The sequence below is a fragment of the Anser anser genome (assembly GCF_964211835.1).
Source record: "Anser anser genome assembly, chromosome: 3".
NCBI lineage: Eukaryota > Metazoa > Chordata > Aves > Anseriformes > Anatidae > Anser > Anser anser.
The window spans coordinates 121,278,219-121,300,735 of NC_139722.1; the positions used below are offsets into that span (position 1 = coordinate 121,278,219).

The following is a 22,517-nucleotide window of genomic DNA, read 5'->3' on the forward strand; positions in this document are numbered from 1 at the left end:
CACATTCATCTCCTGCACACCCCCCAGGTCTTTATGTGCAGCTGTGATTTCATAGCAGTAAGAAAAAGACTCAGCGCCTGGGAGACTACCTTCTGCCTAAAGGATCTTATTGCTGTGAAATATTTGAAACAAAAGCTTCTAAAATTACGACATGATCACCTGGGCCAGTATCTTTTGCAGAAAGACCTTGGTGGCTGGATTCTCCTTACAAAAACTCCAGTCCTAGACACTATCAAAGTTCTGCAGAGCTTCCTTGAGGAGTCAGAGATAACAAATGCCTCCAGAATTTATCTGTCCCGTAGGTACCACAGACCTTGTTCTAGTCTCACATGGCTTGTGTAAGCACAAGGCGATTTTTCAGGGGAATGAAGACAGATTCACAAATGTTTAAAAATGACAAGTCACAACTGTTAGTCAGACTATTCAAGGGAGGGTTGTCTGCTTCAGACTGGCAAACATTAATTAGGCTCAGGGCTGGATTAACTGGATTCACATTATACAAGCGAAGAATAAAGGACTGACTCGTTTTAATCAAACCCTTACTGTTCACTTTGATTAGGCCTAATCAGAGGCAAGACTGTTTACGGATAACACCGAGTAGTCAGGCAGAAATGAAGACCTTCCCAATCAGCATCACCCCACCTGTCTTTGCATGCCTTATACCTTACACATACAACTTCCACCCCACACACCACCAATTTGCCCCCAGAACAGAAGCACACCCCTGTTAAACTTACAGATGCCTCCCTGAGGGACTTCACTGTAACGTTCTCCTATCGATGGAGGAAAGAAAACCTGAAAGCACAGGAGCAAGTGCTGCTGGAGAAGCAGCAGCCAAACAGCTGCCCAGGGAGCAGAGCATTTGCTGCAGAACAGGCAGCAGGGTTCAGCTGGCGATGTTTCCAAAGAAACCAGCGTTTAGGGGGTTCTCCTAGCACAGATAGTAGGAGTATGGCAAATCCAGTTGTGTCTTTGTTTGTTTGTTTTAATAAGCTAGCAAATATCTTGCCAATTTGACTGTGATATGCGTATGTAAACTCTTAACTTGTTAGACCCAACTTGTTTGTTAAGGAGCTAGATAGGAGGAGATAAGACTGAAAGCTCCTACCAAAAAATGGAATGTAGCTCTTTTGTTGTGGAACGGATTTACCTATAATGCTCCCAGATATTAACATGACTAAGTGCTGGATCTATAAAAATAGGATATTCCTTTGACAGCGAAGAGCTTAGCTGTCGCTTTTGTTGGAGCTACAAAAGTGAACTATGGAGAGTTGTGTTCTTGGCTCGTGTAAGTCACAGCAGTGCCACCAATGCTGCAGCAACCCGTGCTGGCAGTGGACTTAACCCAGAGCTGAGAGCAAAGCAGCAACACTACCCACACCACCCTCTGGGCATGGTTAGAGGTACCTAAATGGCTTTGGAACTAAGCCGGTAAGAATCAAGCTCTTCCAATACCTAAATTCCAATTAAAAAACAAAACAAAACAAAACAAAAAACACCACACAAGACTTGCATTTTCAGCCCCTTGGAAAATTCTCCCTGTGTTTTTATGCACAGTGTTTTGCAGATTCCTTGAAGCAGGGTTACAGTTTCCTCCGTAGCTATCTAGGTGAGAGCAGATTTTATCACTGCATCTCCAGAAGTGTTAGAGTGCCACTAAAATTTAATTTTACCCAGGGTGGCACTGGAATTTACTTGAATGCATACACCTTTTTGAATTTTTGTAATGCACAGGCATTCCGAGAGATGCCAGTTATGATTCAAGGTGAAATTGCTCTCCTAGGTTTTCAAAATCCAAACTATTCATTATAGCTATTTAGAGCATTTTTCTGTGCAAGTCTAATGGCATGAGCACATTATGTTGAATTACTATTATGCTGCATCAATTGAATTAACTGCTGAAGTCAGTCCACATCCCAAATTACAATCTTATTCTACCTGAAATTCATTTAAAATCCACAGGACTTAATATTTCTTACAACGTCTGCATGCTAAAAGCTTATATTCATGGGCTTTAAGTAGCCCCAATGAAAACTGAATTGTAGGCTGGAAAAAAAAAAAAAGAAAGCCAGCAAGGACTATGATTTACAGGTGCTCCATCAGCGTGAGTCTTCTTTTGGAAGTAAACGGCCTGGCTAGTGAGGGAAACCAATCTTTTCTCCGGAGCACAAGTCAAAACAAGTCCTGTCAAAACCTATTCAGAAAGAATAACAACGGAATTGATTTTACCACGCATCCCTGGGCCAGCAGCGACAGCGTGTCATCTGCTGGAGTGGCCTTGGCAAACAGCTACCAAAGCACTTGACATGCATCACCCTCTGCTTCCTTTGGTGAAATCAGATGCTGGAGGATGACTGATACGCTTGCTTTGAAAAGGGATAGCACCGAGTTCAAGCCAGCGTCCTTGGTCGAGCGCTCCTTTTATTCATCTACTCACATCTGGAGGTGGGGAGCCATTACTGAAGACCGATCAAGGTGCACCACTACAAAATGTGATTTGTAGCAGGATGTTGGGAAATTTATTCAGAACTGACAGTAAAACACATTGCGATGCGGAGCTAAACTAGAGTTCAAGCTATATGCTGTCACATATCCTGAACTAAATCATGTGGGTGGCGTCCCTGCCTGTGGCAGAGGGGTTGGAGTTAGATGATCTTTAGGGTCCCTCCCAGCCCAAGCCATTCTACGATTCTATCATCAACATACCTTCTTATTTTTTGATACTCTAAAAGGAAAGAAAAACAGCCCATGAGTTGCATACATCCTATTTAATTCTTTATTTGAAACAGAGATGAACATTTTATCACAAAAGATCCAGTTTTTGAGGTAGGGACCTGAAGTTATGCATCTGAAGAAACAAATGCCGAAGTTTTTGTAAGGGGGTATGTACACTACATGAGAGTTACCTCTAGCAAACTCTGCAAAACAGGGTTTCGGAACTGATCTTGAATGAGCCGCTGAGTTTGAGCAAATGAGACCAAGGGGCTGCTTATGCTTAGTGTTCCTTCTGTGTCTAGCAGCCTGTTGATCAGAGCTTGAACTGAACACATTCAGAAAACAATCCAAGCTTACACTTCTTCCAAACTATCGTTTTTCTCTTCTATTGCTATTATAAAACTAGCCTCTTTCATTTGCTATCATCCTGGCTGAGATTCTATGATTTTTAATCAAAGTAAGATTTTATTGGTATGGGATCAACTGCTGACACATGCAAAATCCTAATCTCTACTTATTTATATGTAGAGAACATAATCGATGAGTAAAACTAAAATCATTATTCACTTTCTGAAGCCAACACAGCCTCGCACAAGAAGCAGTGACACCCAAAAACAGATGAAATGAAACGCTTTACTGCTGAGAGTTTCTGCAGCTGCTCTGCAAGGGCTGCCACTTCAAAGAAGAGAAGCCAGGTGCCTTGAGCAGTCCCAATGACGCACTGAAGGCCACGAACCCGACATGGGAAATTGTTCTCAAATAGTTAACTGCAAAGTTTTACTATCTGCAAGCAAGGCAAGACTTCAGTATTGCTGCTGAAAAGCAGAGAGTTTTGTTTAAAAATATTTTTAAACAGTTACTAGAGGTTATGAAAGGCTCTTGGTGCAAACTGAATATACCTAATCCAGTAAATTGTCCTTGACGTGGATTTCATTTAACTGATACTCACAATTTGGTCCCCTTCCCCAAACACATGTGCTCTTCTCTTTGTGGACAGGTCTATGCTCTTTCTTCCTGTGCTCCTATTACATCCTCTTGCATTCCCCTACTCTTCTGCTGGGAAATTAAAATCATCACTCTAAGATGTAGCATTCTGTACTTCAGACTACAGGTATGAAACAACCTTCTCAAGGATTATCAAATGCTGACATTTGCAGCAGTCTGCTTTTGCAATAGCAGTTGTATGGTATGCAGTCATATCTGCAACAAAAGGAAAAGCTTCCTTTTATCTTTCAATGATTATCAAATACATTCTGCATGCTTTCTGAAGTCCATCTCATTGAGATGCTTCTAAGAACAGTATTTACAACTGCACTGTCAGAGGCAAACATGCAATCTGCAAGAGCCAGGCTGGTGAGCAGCTGGCTTTAAAGCTCTTTTAAAAAGCTTTGGTATTAGGGATGTTGTTGTAAGCTGATACTGGAGTCTAATAATTTCCTTTTAATAATCACTTTGAACTGACACACAATCAGTAGCTTAGAAAGGTCCTTGTGACTGGCATCAGCATCAAGAAAAATCAAACAGAAACAGAAACTCCTACTGAACCCACTTGATAGGATTTTTTTTTTCCCCCAATAGAAATTCCAGTTCACCTGGAACTACCATGAAGCCGGTTGTCTCAGTTAAACAGGTTAAGGCATGGACTGTGAAACAAAGGCTGGTGGGATGTACTCATGAAGTTCATACTGAATATTCAGATGACAAATCACCTACAGTTTCATTAAAATGCTTCTGCCCTCATGACTCTATGGAAAACCATAAGAAATGAGGACTTAAACTGGCTAGAACATACTCAGTTTGCCCAAATCTGTGGACAAGTATTTTGAGATGTTTTCTCAAATGTCTTTTTTGATGGTTGCCACTGAGGTGTTAATTCTGAAACTAGTAATACATTTGAATGACAATAACAAATTCATGTTTGATGTGTGTTTTCCTTAAGAACTGGATTCTTAGAGTCATGCAAAAATAGCAGAACCCCACTTCAAAGGGACAAGTTGGAGAGGCTAGCTTCAGAGCTGTGTACGGAAAACCCTAGAAATTATCACCTTCAAAGGAAGGCAAGTCATAATACACATTAAAAACAAAACAGAGCATTTGGCCTCTAAGTTAAAGAATCGTAATTTGGAAGCTTAATTTTGACCAGAGGAAACAGCAATATTTCTGTTCAGTCAGTTCAGTGCTTGTGATGCTTTCACCAGCCAGTTCTACAGCTTGGAGAGGATAATTGAATTATGCAGTTCATACAAGATTTATTTCTGCCTCTTGCATTAACACCTATCATTGATAAACTCATCATCAGACACCAGAAAGTTACGAGGTTAAGGACAATTGTGTTATTAATTTTAAATAAATTGAGCATGTCAATCTTTTAAAGAGATTCAAAGTATTAAAAAAAGGCAGAGACAATGCCAGGAAGATGTATGTGCTCCTTCAAAACTCAAAGAGGATTTGCTTTACTCTGCTGGTACAGGTGGACTTATTTTCATTCCCTGAGCTCTGCAAGGAGAAGCACAAGGAAACACACCTCCTACCAACCATCATGCTTGTCTGCTGGTGCATCGCCAGTCAGGGATTTTGCCTGTTGCCCCTTAAACATACCTGAGGAAACGCAGCAGTGGGGACAGAGAGTGAAAAACAATAACAGAGAGGAGACAGGCTGAGGTTTGTGTTGTGGGGTTGTTTTGTTTGCCTTTAAGCAGCAGCCTGTTGGAATTTTGTCAGCTTAACAATCATGCTCTTCTGAGCACACTGATGAAAGCAAGACTAGAGAAGAAGGTTAGTGGGCCCATGGCTACAAGACTTCTGAATAAGGGGTCAGGAAACATGACCCCATCTGTTATGTCAGCTCAGACAGTTACTTGTGCAGTTTTCCTAGCTGCAAAATGGTTGATCAGGGCTAATACTGACCTTCATTACTACTACAAAGCATGAGTCCAAGAGAAGAAGAAAAAATAAGCAGGGGAATGATTATGATACAAAAATGCAGTGTTCAGGGCAGTGGGGATTTCAGGAAAACTTTTTACTGTCATCCACAGACCTAGTAACTTCCCCAGTAATAAAAGATATTCTGCAGATAAAATGGAAACAGATACCTGCACTGAATTATATCTCTCCTATGACATGTGCTTCCTTTACAAAGTTTTTGCTTATAAACTAGAAAAGGAGGTATACATCTGATTTCACCAGGGAAAAAAAAGGATCCTATATCCTTATTTACTGGTTTCTAATTGCATGAAAGGATAGATACACACTAACTTCTACTCATTAACTTTAATCAGAAGAATTCTTGGCTGTTTCATTTAAGGCAGATTTAATCAAGCAAGGTTGGCTCTGAAGTGAAATTACAGTCTTTAGACTGTGGAACAATTAATTTAGAGTTTTGCCCTGCAACAGGTCCCTGATGAAATACTAAATTAATAGATTGCAACAAGGCTCTTAGGATAGGTAATTTTAAACATAGGTTAGGTGCTTTCTCTCATGATGTATAGGTGAAAACCCTGTGCCAACTTGCCTGTTATTTTTCAAAACCTCTATGGAAATGTGAGATATTGGTCAAAAGACTTTATGTTCTACCAACAAGCACCAAAGCAAAAGTGTTTACTTTGCAAATATGTATCACGCTAGAGATCAAAGACTTTTTTCTCTACAGGTTCATCTCACACACACAAAAAAATATGCATAATGTGCTTTCTTACCAACAACATACTGTGAAGCTTTTGGTTATTAAGCATTTTTACCAGCTAGGATAAAAAGGATAAACAAGTAACTTAATGTTTTACCTAAACTTTGCATTCATTGTGATTTTAAATCACAATCCTCATAATTTGGGGGCTTTCTGGAGTCTTCTACTCAAATTAACATCATACCTGTTACAATGAAGTAACATGCCCACTTCTGAACTAAAGCTGAAGCAAGGTAATTTATGTGGCAATATTAAAAATAAATAAATAAAAAAAAGCAACACCCCACCAGCAGCACCCAATACCCCCTTCCCTATTCTAGCTGCACTGAGCAGTGCCACAAAAGCCCTCCTGCTATTCTCAGTACTTCTGCTCCTCTTGTGGCTAGAACCCGAGAGGTGCAGTGTAGGAAAAAAAAAAAACTTCCTAAACTGCTACAGGTCCCACAAAGGACGTTTTGGGCAAATGCTTTTATAATTAGGCACAAGAAAAATTTCCCTGACTAGACCCAAAGAGAGGCAATTACAGTAGCTGTTTAGATGCGTGCAATAGAAGTAGTTCTCTGCTGTACATTTAGCTAATTTTGAAGAGTAGTTTTGCTCCTGCAACTCCCAGTCTAACTGCCTCATTTTCCCAGATCAGACCGTGAGTTGCAATTTAGCCTTGACATAAGGAGAAGAGTCTACGAGACCATTTCAGTAACCAACTGCTCGATTCAGCACACACTTTAGACGGGCTGTTGGACTGAAATGACAGCCTCGGTTGTTTTATCCCTTAAAGAGGTGCATATTGCATCTTGAAATTTCATTTATGTGCGTACTTGGAAAAAATGTAAATTAGAACAAGAAACTGCTGTTCCTCAGGGGATGCTGCTCTGGAACGTGCTGGACTAGTCAAAGCTGTTCTATCCCACTCCAAAATTAATCTAAAAAGTCCAGGAAAAACAACACAAAGCCCATTCAAGATATGCAAAGATCTAATACAGAAACTGGAAGAGGAGATTAATTTCTTTATTGTCCACCACAGGGATGACAGCTCTACTAATGATCTTACAACACAGAAAATTTGTTCAGAACACTATTATTAGACTGGTATTTGTCAGACTGTCATATATTTTTAGTCAATAAGGTCAGCTCAGACTTCAGGTAAGAACACACAATTTTTTTTGGTCTAGAAGATGGGCTTTGCTTTTATTAAAACTGCTGTATTAGGTCATTAACTCTTGCCTAACCATGGGAAACAATCAAATAAGCTTTTGTACTATATACAATTACTAGATTAACATCACCTGCAAGGTCTACAAGCCATCGCATAGTGTTTACAGCAAATCAAGGCACAGAATGGGGTACGAAAACCAACTGAATGCATGCTAGCCATGTTTCTGCTCATTATCAAGGTCTGACTTCCTCACCCTTTACCTGATCCAGTTTCCACATGAGAAATGTGCCCTGTTCAAAAGGCCAAGAAACCATGTCCCTTACAGAGGCAATCCATCCATTACTACTTTCAGGTTAGTCTACTGAAACATGCTCAAAGTTCACCCCAGACTGAAAATGATGAGAAAGCAACAGACGGCATTTTAAATAGAACCGGTGCCTGTGCCATAGTGCACTATCACACATTCTCTGTCTGCCAAATAGTTTCCCAGTATAATTCAAGATGTGCTTTGAGTCTTCGAAGACTTCATGGGAAACAATCACTAGTTAGGTGGTTTCTTCCACTGCTTTGCAAGGAGGCTGCAGTTATGTTAGCTGAAGATCACCAGCTACTGACCTTCAGTGCAAAGCCAGAGCAAACTACTGCAAAAATGCACAACGAAAAAAAGTATAAGATACCAGGAGTAGAGGTCCAAACATCAGGCATTTTTGCTATTTTCAGGAAATGACGACAAGCTCATTCCATCAAATTCCTCATGTCAGGAATGGTAATATTTACTTGGCTCCTTGTCCTCAATATAACTTTCTCTTGACCATTGGAGACCTAGAGTTTCTCCAATGCTGACTGATTTGCCAAGATTACTGAGTGGTATGGCCCACTGTACTACCCAGCATATGGCAAAACATATTCATGTAAACAGTGCTCATATATTTTTATTATAGTATTTGCAAAATATATAGGTAATACAGTTCTAAATGACTTAAATTAGCTAAAATAGATATAACATAATGTAAAGCTAAAAACTGGCTACATAGAGAGCCATAAATACTACATGACTGTGATCAAAGCATCACTCTACACAGCAGTTTTAACATTCAGAAACATTACAATAAAGTCGGTTAGGAAATCAATGAAAGGTCAGAAAGATTAAGGGATTAAATTTCTTACTGGTACAAAAATATGCAAACTGAGTACTAGACGTGAATGCGGCCATGCCTTTATGCCCTCTATGGAGGACACGAAACAAAAAACAGATTACATTTTGTGCTATATGTAAGACAGCCTCACATCAAAAGTCAGTGGGAGGATGTTTTGTTTTTGGATCAAAGAAAAGGTGAAGTACATAGAAAAAATCAAAACATGCCAGAAAATATCCCAGTTGGAAGCAATCTACTTTTATATTAATTTCTCTAAAGCTCTACTTAATGCTATTTCAGCTCTACAAAGAAAGTAATTCTTTACGACTTGCATGATCAGGTAATCCCCATGTGGCTACAAAACAGTTGTGGGGTATATGGTTTAGTCTTTGTTCCCACCTATTCTTCTTTCCCAAAACCCCACCTGCTGCCCCTGGGCTGCAATAATACGCGCATTAGCATGGAAATATAAAGACCTAAAGTGCGATAGGAGTCAAAATTGTGCCATCCACACAGCACTATAGAACAAACAAAAACCCCAAACCCTCAAACTCAGTAACTCTGTCCACCATAAAATGAAGCTTTAAAACTAATTCAAAGAAAAAAAATATACTCCAAGCTGGGTTACAAAATAAAGCTCAGAGATGCCTAAATATCACTTTCCTTCTGTCATGAGATATTTGGATATAGTAACCATGATAAAATAGTAAATCTTCAGATAACAAATTGCATTTAAAGCAGCAAGTTTTTTTTAATCTCGTCTTGCACAGAGACCATCTGTCTACAGTGAACACTTACCTCATCCGCAACCTTTCCCCACTAAATAAATGTACCTCCTGTGAACATCTCCAAAGAGTTGCTTTTTTCCAGACTAGGATTAATTTTTTTTAAAGGCATATTTCATTACTTTGCAATCTACTGCTGCCATCTCCTGTGTTAAATGAAGCAGCAAGTAACTTCGTACTTACAAGTAGGCTATTTAACTATGACTGTACGGGAGTGGTTTCTGCTGGTCAAGCAGATAGTACTCCACCTAAATACACTTCAGAAGGCTGTGAGGAAGATGCCATTACCTCTAAGTGACTCCGTCTTTCTGCAATCACTCGTTCATCCTTGTTTCCAAAGAGCTTCTTCGGAGGGAATTCTAAAGTAGCAAGCTAGAAGATATTAAAGGATGAATTGGCATCATAAATGACAGGCTAAAATGAGAAAATTCTCTTTAAAACTACAAAGCGTCTGGAAAGAAGAAAAAGTCAAATATTCATGAGCTACAGTATATGCTATTAGCAAATATCCCATTATACATTTCTACCGACAGTATTATGATCTGGTCTGTAGCACAGCTGAAATAACAACACATTTTGTTCATATGTGAGTGACAGAAAGCAAATTTAGGAATTAGACTGTCACATTTACGAAGTTGCAAATTGAATCTAATGTTTTAACACCTACTAAGAAGGTAGAAAGATCTCTTCAGGAAGTTTTTTTAAAAGACTGCATTCAGTCTCTTAAAAACTGTGGTCTCCAATTGTATTGCCATTTCATTTGTTCATCTTTTCTTATGTTAGATCATAAATGTAATATCCTTGCATTTAAAAACTATCACTGGAAGTATGCTCTGGAACGCAGCACTGCTAGGTGCCAGCTGACACCTGCGCACAACCTGAGGAATCTCCATGGAGCCTTAAACCGTGACAGCTTCCTTCACAACAGGGACGGGCTAAGAGCACGTACATCCACTGTGATGGCAGCTCTGATGATAGCAAGAGGGACTTCCTGAGCTGTAACTCAACCATAGCTCAAATGCATTCAAATATATGTCCAGGCAGGAAGGCAATAGTTTAATTTGTAAAGAGAATCCACATGAACAAACAAAATCCTATTTAACACAATCAAAATGAAAACAAGGCAGGAGCAGAACATCTAAAAATGACTGTTCAGATCTGTCCTTTTAGGAGTTCAACACAGAGGTGTTCAAAGCTGTTTTTCCATTTCTTTTTCATTCTGTAGGAACTGTAGCAAGCCACTCTAGTAGAGGAGAAAGCAAGGGAACTTTATTCCTTCCCTGTAAATCAGCAAACAAAACATTTGAACTAATTCCAGCCAGCTGTATCTGGAAAACATACAACTCAACAGTCGGTAACACATACCAATGAACTTTGTCTGCTAAACCACTGCTGCTGGGAACGATGTACAAGAAAGCAAGTCCTCTCCACGTAGTCCGTGTTTGCATTTTAAGGCAGTTGAAAACAATTTCTTTCTAGCTTTCACGGTATAAGATGGAAATACGCAACCTTACAGTGCTATTGCTGGAGTTGTTTTGCAGGCAGAACCCCTGTGTAAAAAATGCCTCTTGCATGAATTCCCCAGGCTACCTGATGATATTGAAATAATAAACAAGATGCATCATTTTCTAGTATATCACCACATATAGGACTGTAGAGAGTCTACGGCTGGTTACAAGGAGCAGAAGTATACCGAATTAAATGAGGAGCTTCATCATTAACGTTGAATGTAACCTTTCTTAAAATACAAAGGAATTCTGCAATACAAATAATTTATTCCCACCGTCTGGTTAAACTCTGACTTGGATAGTTTTATAGAAGTGTCTAGACACCTTCAAATGAGCGATATCAAGTGATGTGGGGCACCAGAAGAGATGTCTGTTCTGCATCAGTCTTGCCAACATGCCCCAATTATATTTCTCAAGTTTTTCCAATCATATTCTTCTCTGTGTGCCTGCTTCTTCATGTTGGCAGGACAAGCAGTACACAGCCAAATAGTATCCTGTAATTATGTCCTTGGGACTTATTTTCACTGCATTACTCACTCCTTAACCTATACAGAAATATCAGTGCTAATATTTTCAAGAGCTTCAAAATCCCACCCCTGCAGAAATTATATTTTATTAAGTAGTACTGAATCATGTAACTGCTAGAAACAAACAAGGTAAAACAACTACCACCACAATCCCCTCCTGGCTCTAGGAAGACTGTTTTTGAATTTATTTACTAATAAATACTTTATTTATAGAATTTTAAAACAGTGTCTGTCAAGAAAAGGCCAATTTGTACAAATGAAAAAAAGCTACTGCTACCACTTCCTCAGAAATACTCTGTAGAGACAAAGCAAGGTATCACATCTGAAACCAAGAATGATTTCTGTATCTAAATTAAGTTTGATTTTAACAGGTTTTGAGGGACTACTTCAACAAAACTTTGGGATGGGCAATGGCCTTTGAAGTGTTTTCCAAAGCTGTTAGCTTTCTGAATATATTTTAGGAGAAAAATGGTTAGTTGTATTTTCTAAAAACAGCCAGGCTTGCTAAACTCCTTGACAGGTGGGCCCATGCAAACCTCATGAGGTTCAACAAGGCTAAGTGCAAGGTCCTGCACCTGGGCCAGGGCAATCCCAAGCACAAATAGAGGCTGGGTGGACAATGGATTGAGAGCAGCTCTGAGGAGAAGGACCTGGGGGTGTTGGTGGATGAGAAGCTCAACATGAGCCAGCAATGCACGCTTGCAGCCCAGAAAGCCAGAAGTGTCCTGGGCCTCAAAAAAAGAAGCATGGCCAGCACAGCGAGGGAGGTGATTGTCCCCCTCTACTCTGCTCTCGTGAGACCCCATCTCGAGTGCTGTGTTCAGCTCTGGGCCCCCAAAAAGGATGTGGTCCTTTTGGTAAGAGTCCAGAGTAAGGCCACAAGGATGATCAAGGGGCTGGAGCATTTTTCCTATGAAAATGTAGCGGAGGGAGTTGGTGTTGTTCAGCCTGAGGAAGAGAAGGCTCCAAAGAGACCTTACAGAAGCCTCCCAGTGCCTACAGGAAAGCTGGGGAGAGGCTCTTTGTCAGGGAGTGTAGAGATAGGACAAGGGGCAATGGCTTTAAATGAAAAGAGGGTAGATTTTGCTTAGCTGTTAGGAAGAAATTCTTTACTATGAGAGCGGTGAGACGCTGGACCGGGTTGCCCAAAGGAGCTGTGGATGCCCTATCCCTGGAGGTGTTCAAGGCCAGGCTGAATAGGGTTTTTGGCAGCCTGGTCTAGTGGGAGGTGTCTCTGCCCATGGCAGGGTGGTGGAACTGGATGGTCTTTGAGGTGCCTTCCAACACAAACCATTCTGAGATTCTATGAAACTCATTCTAACAAAAGTAACTGGTCACATAGATTTAACGTTCCTTAATTTCCAAATCATGCCAATGCACAAATCTATGAAACCCAGACAACAGAAGTCCATTACCACAGACAAATCTAATACATAAAAGAAAGGCCTCAGCCAGTAAACCTGGCTCTAAAACACCTCAAGTTACAACTGAACCTAAACGAAAATCATTATTTCACTGCTGATCAACATCTGGACCAAAATAATTTGGTCTTGGTGAGCTATATGCAACAAAAACTTACCATCCAGGTCAGAATGCCACTGTGCCAAACTGTATTTGGAACACGTATGCATGTTACTTATGTCTGTAATACTCACATGTACAGAATATACCTACACATACATGTATGTACCTGGAAAGATTTTACATCCTGCACAGGACGCATTACAAATAACCAATTATCTACTGCAGTAACCATTTCTACGTGGGCTAGATGCAGAAGGTACGCAACCTCGGGTCTGCTGGCATAACTCCATGTCCCTGCTTGGCTGCTTTGTCTTTCTCAAGGGTTCTCTGGCTCTTCTCTTGGCCAAACTATTGGCAGTTGCCCATCACACAAACAAAATGCAGGCCACTTCTGTCATACGCCAGATGACCTCCCAACTACATGGCAGCAAAACCTCCAACCGTAAACTTCATCATCATTTCAGCAACCCTTGGAAGCTCTGAATTGTTCCAATATGTCCTACTCCACTATATGCCAAATATCACACGAGATACAAAAGCAAATGTGTTCTTTAGAATACACTGCAAACTTAATTTTCCTCATTTGCCATTACAGCAGAAACAGTCAGACTGCAGAACCTAATACCCATCAAAACAAAAAGGAGACATCCAAAACTCTCTAGGCTCTAGTTTCAGACTGTCCAAATGCTTAAGCAGACATCACAGCACCAGTTTTCACCCAGTTCACAGTCTGAAGATTATCTTTGCAACATAAGAACCAGAACTGTTTATGCAGCAATGTGGATTATGTAATTATGTGGCTGTGTAATTTCACTGTCATAGGAAGCTGATCTATTGTAGTATATTTATATAAAAATACAATATTAATACGTTTACCAGAAGTAATGTACTTTTACATATGGACCATTGATCTCTGTCAATGTCTTATAAAGTTAGTCCTTCAGTGTGAGGGAAAAATACTTTGGTGCAAGAGTTCCAGAAATATGCAGTGATTATAAAAATGTTCTCATCTTGTCGTAATTTTCACTTACAAAAAGAAAAAAAAAGCAGTCCAGTAATATGAATATATTGATGCAATGATAAATGTTGCCATAATTTCCTATAAATATTCTCTACCATGATGTGCCACTTGACAGGAAGACTCAGAATATGAAGCAAATTGTGTGCAATTCAGAAAATCAACAATTCAGCTGAAGTTTCTCATACCTCACTCATTTAAGCCAAATCGCAGTAGTGAATATTTCAATAAATTCATCGAATTTTGTTATTAGTAGTGCTACAAAGCCTTCAAGAAGCTACATGGTAACTTCAAATGAAATTACCATTGCTACAGGTAAATACACACAGCACAGTACGTGATCAAATTGCATTTGTTCTTACTACTTCAGTATGTAAGATATATGTAGGTATAGATTTTGCACAGAGACGTTTGCCTCAGCTCCAACACTAAAAGAATTTCACATTCTCCAGATTCAGAGGTATCAATTATTCTTTTCAAATTAAATGACCACGTACCCTCTAGCTCAAATGTACTCTTAAAGGGTCACACCTTGACTAAGAGATGAGGGTTTTGCAGTAATATAAAGCGTAACCGCGGGACACTAGAGGTGATAAGGTAAATTATTCTACTTTCCTGAAATTTCTGAAGCATGGCCCTCCTCTCCCAGCCCCCCCTTCCTGCAGTGGCAACGAAAGTGTTTGGCAGTCAGTTTTTTCCTTCAGTTTGGATGTTTTGTCATTTTCTAGGGTTGCTGATGAGGTGATGTGTTTTCTGTCAGGGGAAATAAACAGGCATATTCCCCAGCTTGACAGGAACAGTGAGCTAGAATGATTTCCTGAGAAGCTTCTGCATGTAGTATGCAAGATTTCTAATTTTTGTTTTGGCTGCAGAAGCATTTCCCTACCACACTTAACTACAGCACCACAATAACACAAATTGCATTATACAGAAACCAGTGGGCACATGTATGCATACACATACCATGGGCAAGACTGGGACTACCCTTAGGCCCCAAATGCAAAAAAAAGATAATGTTTTAAAACAGTACAGAGAGACCTCAAGACTGCATATCAGCACTCCTAATGTCTTTTAGGCATTGAACTTTTTACAGTTAATGATGTTTATCCTATCTGGCAATTGTTGCTAGGCAGTAGCAGACTTCAGGAGAGGCAAACAGTCATTTGCAATTTATTCCCTAATTTCTTTTTAATAAATAAAAGCTGTGCTTTATTTCTGGTCTTGTATTACTTGGGGGCATGTTATTTGTCTGTGTCTCAGCAACCTCATCTCCAAGAAACGACACCTACCTACCAAGATATAGTATTTGTGAGATTAATGCAATCAAATTCAGACAGTCCCAGGTCCAATCCTCCAGTCAAAGGTGCTTCAGACCAACCAAGTATTATCCTAGCAAATCACAAACAGATTATTCAGTTCCTGTATTGCTCTCACATTTCAGCCAAGAGACTGGTTTTAACTAGGTTATCATCAAGCATTTAATGCTGGTAAGAGTAGCTGGCAGAACAGCAAGTGCCCTTTCTTTAGTCACCTGTATTTTCTTATATACAACTGTAAGATTCACCTAATTCTGGCAACAGCACTGTTGCGGTTTAACCTGGCAGCTCAGCACCGTGCACCCCAGTGGGATGGGGGAGAGAATCAGAAAAAGGGTAAAACTTGTGGGTTTAGATAAAGACAGTTTAATAGGACTGAAAAAGATGGAAAATAATAATAATGATAAAAGAATACACAAAACGATGCCCGGTGCAATTGTTCACCACCTGCTGATAGATGTCCAGCCAGTCCCCCTGAGAAGCACCCACCCATCCCCAGCCACCCCCCCAGTTTTATTGTTCAGCTGGATGCCGTGTGGTATGGAATATTTAGCATGCACTGCTATGGACCAGTTGGGGTCACCTGTCCCAGCTGTGTCCCCTCCCAACCTCCTCGCTGGCAGGGCAGCACCAGAAGCTGAAAAGTCCTTGGCTCTGTTTAAGCACGGCTCTGCAACAACTAAAGAATCGGTGTGTTATCGGCATTATTCTCATCTTAAATCCAAAGCACAACACCATACCAGCTACTAAGAAGAAAATTAACTCCAGGACAAGCATATAACTATAAACACATACACGGAAGCACACACTTTTAAAGTAAAACCATGCATCTTCATAGCCTTCAACTACTGTGCCCCAGAAAGAGATGCAAATTTGGGGACTGGCCTTTTGGAAACCAGGAGAGTACAATTGAAAGCTCTGATACAGTAATAGATTTTGCCTGGGACTTGGAATATTCATTTCACGCTCTTTAGGATACAAAACTGTCAGCAGTATAAGGGTATCCTCTATATTCAGCTGGAAACTCTTCACTGACACTAATGGAAGTTTGCTAGGGACCTGCTGGATTTAATTCGGTTTAGGGCTTTTACGGTACAGTGGAACATAACATCTTAATGCAAGTCTTGCAAAGTACTTTGCAGATGGTATTTCAATGCAGAGTGGACCAAAGTAAAATACCACATAACGCAGTCATGTAGGCTTGTCACTTCTGAAGCGTGAAATTGTTCAAAGTGTTATGCTGCCTAAACATAAAAAAAAAAAAGTGCCATTTTCCTACATCAAGCAAAAATCTACAGGATTTGAAACTTCTCATTATTTCTGGTGGGTAAAATCTATGTTTTAGTGCCTACAATATAGTAAAAGATTTTTTTAAGAAGAAAAACAGGGCAGACATTGATGGAGGCTGAGTCATCTTTAATCTTTCATCCCAAATTCTCTTTGTACTTCAGTGTTTTGATATATTTAAATGGGGGAAAAGGGGGAAAAAAAGAAAATTAAGGAAATGCTAACTATTAAATTAAAAAGTCAGTCTTCTTTAACTCTCATGTTACTTTTACAACTCTGAATTTTCTCATTTTTCAAAGGGCATGTCTGACTTTTGATCCTTTGTACCAGAATTCTCTGTCACAGATGAGAAAAATCAAAGAGAAGAATGTGGCACGGTTTTGCAGCCAGTGTGGCAGCTGCACCAGACTTGATTTTGCAGGGAGTAATGAAGGAAAAAACTGTCCTAGTTTCATTTTTTGAAGTTTAAACAAAGTAACTTAAGCCTCAACTTCTCAAGATGTACTAAGACTCCCAGACTCTAAAGAAATTGGACAAAAGCTGTATTTTTAACTAGGAACTTGCACTAAATATTTAGAAATTTGGCAACAAGATTTTAAAAAGCTTAGCTTCTGTATTTTACTGGTATTTTGTCTGAAATAAATCACCTATTCTATACAATTTCATAGGACAGCCTTAAGCAAAGGGAAATAGCGAACATTTAATGAACACATTAAAGGCTATTTTATAAATTCTGAAAAAAAAACTAATGGAGATCAAAAACAAATCAATTGAACATGTACTGTTCACTAAAAAGAAACAAACAGAATTAATTAAAAGCCACTTAAGTCACATTTTCAAGTTATATAGCTCAAAATATTTGAAGCTTAAATGACATTTTCCCAAAAGTGAGCCAATAAAATTCTAAACTTACCCTTATTCAAAAAATAATAACGTAGCTCACAGTCACGTAAACCCTACAGTGTTTCACTGATACAGATGCAATAGGCAAGTGATGCCCTCAGAGGACAGGAAGGTTAAAGACAGTACTTCCATTGTCAACTAACTGAGGAGAGGGAGTAACCATAGGTTTATTTTCTGGATATTCAGTTTGTCACTTATTTTTCTCTTCCATTTCCGATTTTCTCTCTTAACTTCCATTTACTTCTCTTCCAATGTGTTATTCTCTGCTTCCCAGGACGTCTCTATATTATTGCTGTCTTTTTCACTATGCTTTACCTATTTTTTTTTCTTATTCCACTGTCCATTTGCTACATCAAATTTCCTACTCCCATACCTTCTTCTCTGCTATCTGCCAGAAGAGAGGAGAGATTTGAAATCTCAGAGATAGGACACCTGAGCAGCTATGGATCGCCAAAGCTCTGAGGTGGACTCACGTCAACCTTCTGACACAGCGAACTCCTCAGAGAACAAGCAGCTTTTAAACAGCAACAAAGCCACCACTTACTATAACAAGCAAACAAGGATAATCGACCTCCTAAACTAAAGATAACTCAAGTGACCAGGGAACAGAACTGGAAGAAGCTTTTACGCAACTTTCTTCCTACCCACAAGATCCTGCAGAGGAGTGCCACAGAAGGGCCCCTGGCACCAGCCTAACAGCCAGTCCTTCACCAGCTTGGAGGGAAGCACTCTCTGCTCCGGCCCCTCTGCTCCCCAGCTCTTTGCAGTGTTTCTGAGACCCAAGGAGCTGCTCCAGGCCCGTCCCTGCTGTCTCTCAGCTCCTCCGTTGGAGCTGCAGGTTTCCAGCTTTCCGTTCTCACCTCTCCTTGTTGCTACAGGCTGCAACATCTGGATCTCACTCAGACGTGCACGGAGGAATGAGCATCTCCCTCCTCCCTTGAGGGAATCTACCCTGAAAATCCTAAATAAATCAGTCAGCAAATAACTTCCTCCTGAAAAACACGAGAGACTGTATTGCAGAGCAATGCACTGGAGTTTCTATTTTTCTCTCTGTCTCAAGTACGATTTATGTCCCAATCCAGTTTCCCATCCTCTTACAGAACAACCTTTTCTCCAAAAGGAAGCTGTTTTGCCCACATGCATGAGAAGAATATTTTCTTCCTGCTTTCTATCATTGCCCTGCAACACTGGCACTAAGACATGCTGAGAAGCACTATCACTTATGTTCCCTCCCATAAGCATATGCAGTTCTCTTCTGACATCCCTCAAAGTCTAGATGCCATGACTATCCCCCCGGACAATCCTCTCTACAGTCCCCAGTCCATGAGCACCTTCTCAGGATGCACGGGTTCCCACAACCCTGATATCTCTAACTCTGGGTAACCTTCACAGCAATTTCAACTCTTTGAAGTTTTAAGATCTTCCTGGCATCCTTTCCAGCTACCATCCTCAAAGACGGTCATCTCCAAAGAACATTTCAATTTCATCACTGAAGAGGGATAAGTACACAAAAAAGAAATTCACCTTCCTGTGAACTTCCCCAAAACCTCCCTCTGACGATGCAAAATTGCCAAGTGGGATTGAACTCCACAAGTTTCTCTTTTGCAGTTTGCTGACTGTGGCTCACCGTCTTTGAATCAAGCCCACCTATCTATCAAAATCATCCGTAATTACCAAAACTGTTCAAGAGTTCTCAAGCAGGTCGACCTAGACTCAATACGCTTTTTTGAAGCTACGGTGAGACGTGGATGCCACTATTTATTGCATTATTTTAACTCCATTTAGTCTACTGCCTGCTATTGAGAAAATCAAATTAACTGCAGCCAATGAAGTTACCTGGCATTACAGAGGTGTTTTTACTTTCCTTAAAGCAATTTTTAGACTAGTCGGAATAATAACACACCAAAATAGAGCCATAAATGATGCAGAATATAATATTTGACAAATTACTTCATCGTTTTGTTCATTATAAGCAGTACGATAGCGTTTAAATACAGAATACCTACAAAACTATAAAAATGAGTGATAGGATATATCACTGTTCATGCAAACCTTTCACAGCACTATAAAACTACGCTGTTTTCTCTGGGAATTTTAATCTCTTAAGAAAACTGGAAATTAATATGGCCAGGGCATCTTTCTAAATGTAAACCACTACCTGCGTAGCTGAGAATTATTAACAAAGGGAAGAGGGACAAAAATTGGCCCAGGTGGCTATAAAATGCATTAAGTTTCCTATGCAGGCTGTAGGTAGGAAGAATAAGAAGGTGCAGAGACAGCATACATCAACCAAAAGGATATAGTTATCTCACATGTACACCAGCCAAAACCAAATGAAAAATAGTTAAATATGCTTCTCAGATATATTTGGAAAATATCTTTTGGATTAAAAAATCTACATATATGCCGTGCCCTGGCTACCTTGGCTTTGCTCCCTTGTTTGTCTATTCCTTATTCCAAGATAGAAATCTTTGGGGAAGAATACCAGTGCCATGTGGCAGACCACGTTCTAACACAAAGGTACGTGCTGACCTACAGAGCCCACGGACAAGTTGAAAACATACTCTCTACCTTTTTAGCCTGCGATTTTGCAAACTAACCATTATTTTTTGTGTGTAGTTTCAGGTCATGGTGCTTGTTTATTTCTTTAAAGAAATGGCAACAACTGCTGGGTGTGCAAGGTCACATCTTCAAAGCTCAACACATTGATTTATCTTCATAAACATGTGGCACAAATCCCACTTCTCAAAAAGAAGAAAAAGGAATTTTCTGGTGCTCTGTACGGGGTTTATTTACCTTTCAAAAATAATTTGGGATTTGATTCATTATCCTCCCGCTGGGATTTCTAGCAAGGTTAAGGCGGCGTCCCTGCACCAGCACGCCAGGGGAGAGCACGGGCAGCAGGCACGGGGGTGCTGGGGCTGGGTAGAGCCGTGGCCGCTCCCCACGCAGGACACTCAGGTTGCACCCCAAGAAGCCACTGTGCCTTTTGGCTTCCACAACAGGAGCACGTTCAGAGAGAAGTCACTGTAGCAGTTTTAACAGCTCTTCCAGAAATGATTTGCTTCTTGCATACGAGCTCATCTCAGTGACATCTGGCAGCGTTTATGAAACATCCCCGTCTCGTGTGACCAACTGATGCCATAAATTTCAGTCACCCTTGCCTTTGAGAAATGCTAATAATGAAAACTCATCAAAGAGCTGCAGTAATTTCTACTGCTGACTAGATGGATGCCTTCCTGACTACTCAAAATTAATGGCAGATCTCAGGGTCTTAAAGAACAGCTGTCACAGAGAAATATACCTGCAAACAAATACGTAGTGTGCCTCTGCATTTGATTTGTGACAGGTATAAAGCTGCAACTCTCACAACAAACAGGACTGATTACAAGGAGAAGTTAGCTAGCCTTCTGTGTCGTTTAAAATGATAAAAAACAGAGAAAGAGCCATCTAAGTACGCAAATGGGAAGTTTAAAAGCAACTACCGACTCCCCCCTCCAAGACTGAGAGTGGTTTATAGCCACATAGATTATACATAAATTTTCACTTATATCTACTCTTACAGACACTATAAAGCTAGCTGCTTTATCACAGAATTAAAAACAAGCTGTAAACCTCATACAAATTAGGGATTTTCCCCCACTATCAGCGTTGTCACTAGGTGAAGCTTAAAATGACTGATAACTAAATGCAATAAACTCAAGAGATACATTTTTAGGGGGCTGCTTTCAAAGGATTTTGAAAAAGCAGCTATGGGGACCACAAAGACCACTGCTACTGTTTCATTACCCTCTTGAGATCCTAGTGTCACGGAGGTGACTGAGGATGTATATTTGTTTCCAAGCATACCACAATTTATTCATCGCACACTTGATGAGAAATGCTGACAAAGCAAGATCCTCGTATACCCTACATATGCAAAAGCTCCAAGACACACTTGACTAAAATGCCACGATCCTGAAGTCAGCATCATTATTGGGGGGGGTCGAAGATGGGATATGTTTAACTACTGCATGTATTCGGGGCTGGGACACGTCAGCAACTTCCCAGTTACTCTCTGTTAGCCGATTTCTACAAGACCGGTATTTGTGTCCCCAGCAGGCCCTACACCACTGAGGCAGTACAAATGCTGCTGCTGCACCTACACAGGTTTCAGTAACCCTGGAGAGCAGGGGCAAGGTACAAGACTGTAAGGGTGTTGTTTTTTATCCAACATACATAACAATGAGTTACAACACATAAGGTACAATCAGAATGGCAATTACGTTGCTCCAAATATGTAAATAACCCCTGAAATACAGTAGTTTGCAATTACTATTAATAACAACTTTGGTACTAGTCAAAAATTGGGCTGACCTAAGAAGTGTATTGCTATATACTCCAATTCAAAAAAAGTAAAATTGGAGTTAGAACTTAAAGTGCAGCAAGTAATTTAAGGATTTAAAATATTGCTAAATCATTGCTGTAGCTTTTTTTTTCCCCAGAAAAAAATGCGTAATAAGACTAGGACATGCAGCATTAAGATGAAGACTGGAAGAAATTTAAAGTATTTCATAAAAAATACAGTCTACACTCAACCTCAGCTCAGCATTGCCAACAGCACTGTACACCACAAGTCATTAAAGTATCATTAATGCCAACAGTACATAGAACTGAGTATGACAGAAAATAATAGCTTCGGCTCAGAAGAGACTGGCCAGAAACGTAGCTCTGATTCCTTTTATCATTCACAGCTTCATAGCCATTTATAGATAATTACGAACTAATTGCATGTTTTAGCATTGGCTCCCAAAGCTCTGAACCCACAGAAAGGTGTGCTTTTTCATCTCACTGGCACTTGCATCACAGACATCCGCATAATGGCATTTGTCTTTTAAAGGAGACCACACAGTTCGCCCTCTGCACTATTACTTCTGGCTTTGGTTCTGAAATTAGCCCTATAGTGAACCAGACTGCATCC

General features: G+C 40.1%; 1 protein-coding gene across 10 annotated transcripts in view; it reads right to left on the reverse strand.

Moving 5' to 3' along the window:
• Positions 1 to 22,517, reverse strand: part of KIF16B (kinesin family member 16B) — a 158,143-nt gene that overhangs the window by 7,265 nt on the left and 128,361 nt on the right. For 5 of the 10 annotated variants that reach the window (XM_083829140.1, XM_083829138.1, XM_083829128.1 and 2 more), the window contains one exon: positions 9,763 to 9,846. The exons of the other annotated variants lie outside the window; for them this stretch is intronic. In XM_083829140.1, the coding sequence (XP_083685266.1) occupies positions 9,763 to 9,846 (84 nt within the window). The remainder of the gene's footprint in view (positions 1 to 9,762; positions 9,847 to 22,517) is intronic. 10 annotated transcript variants of the gene reach the window in all.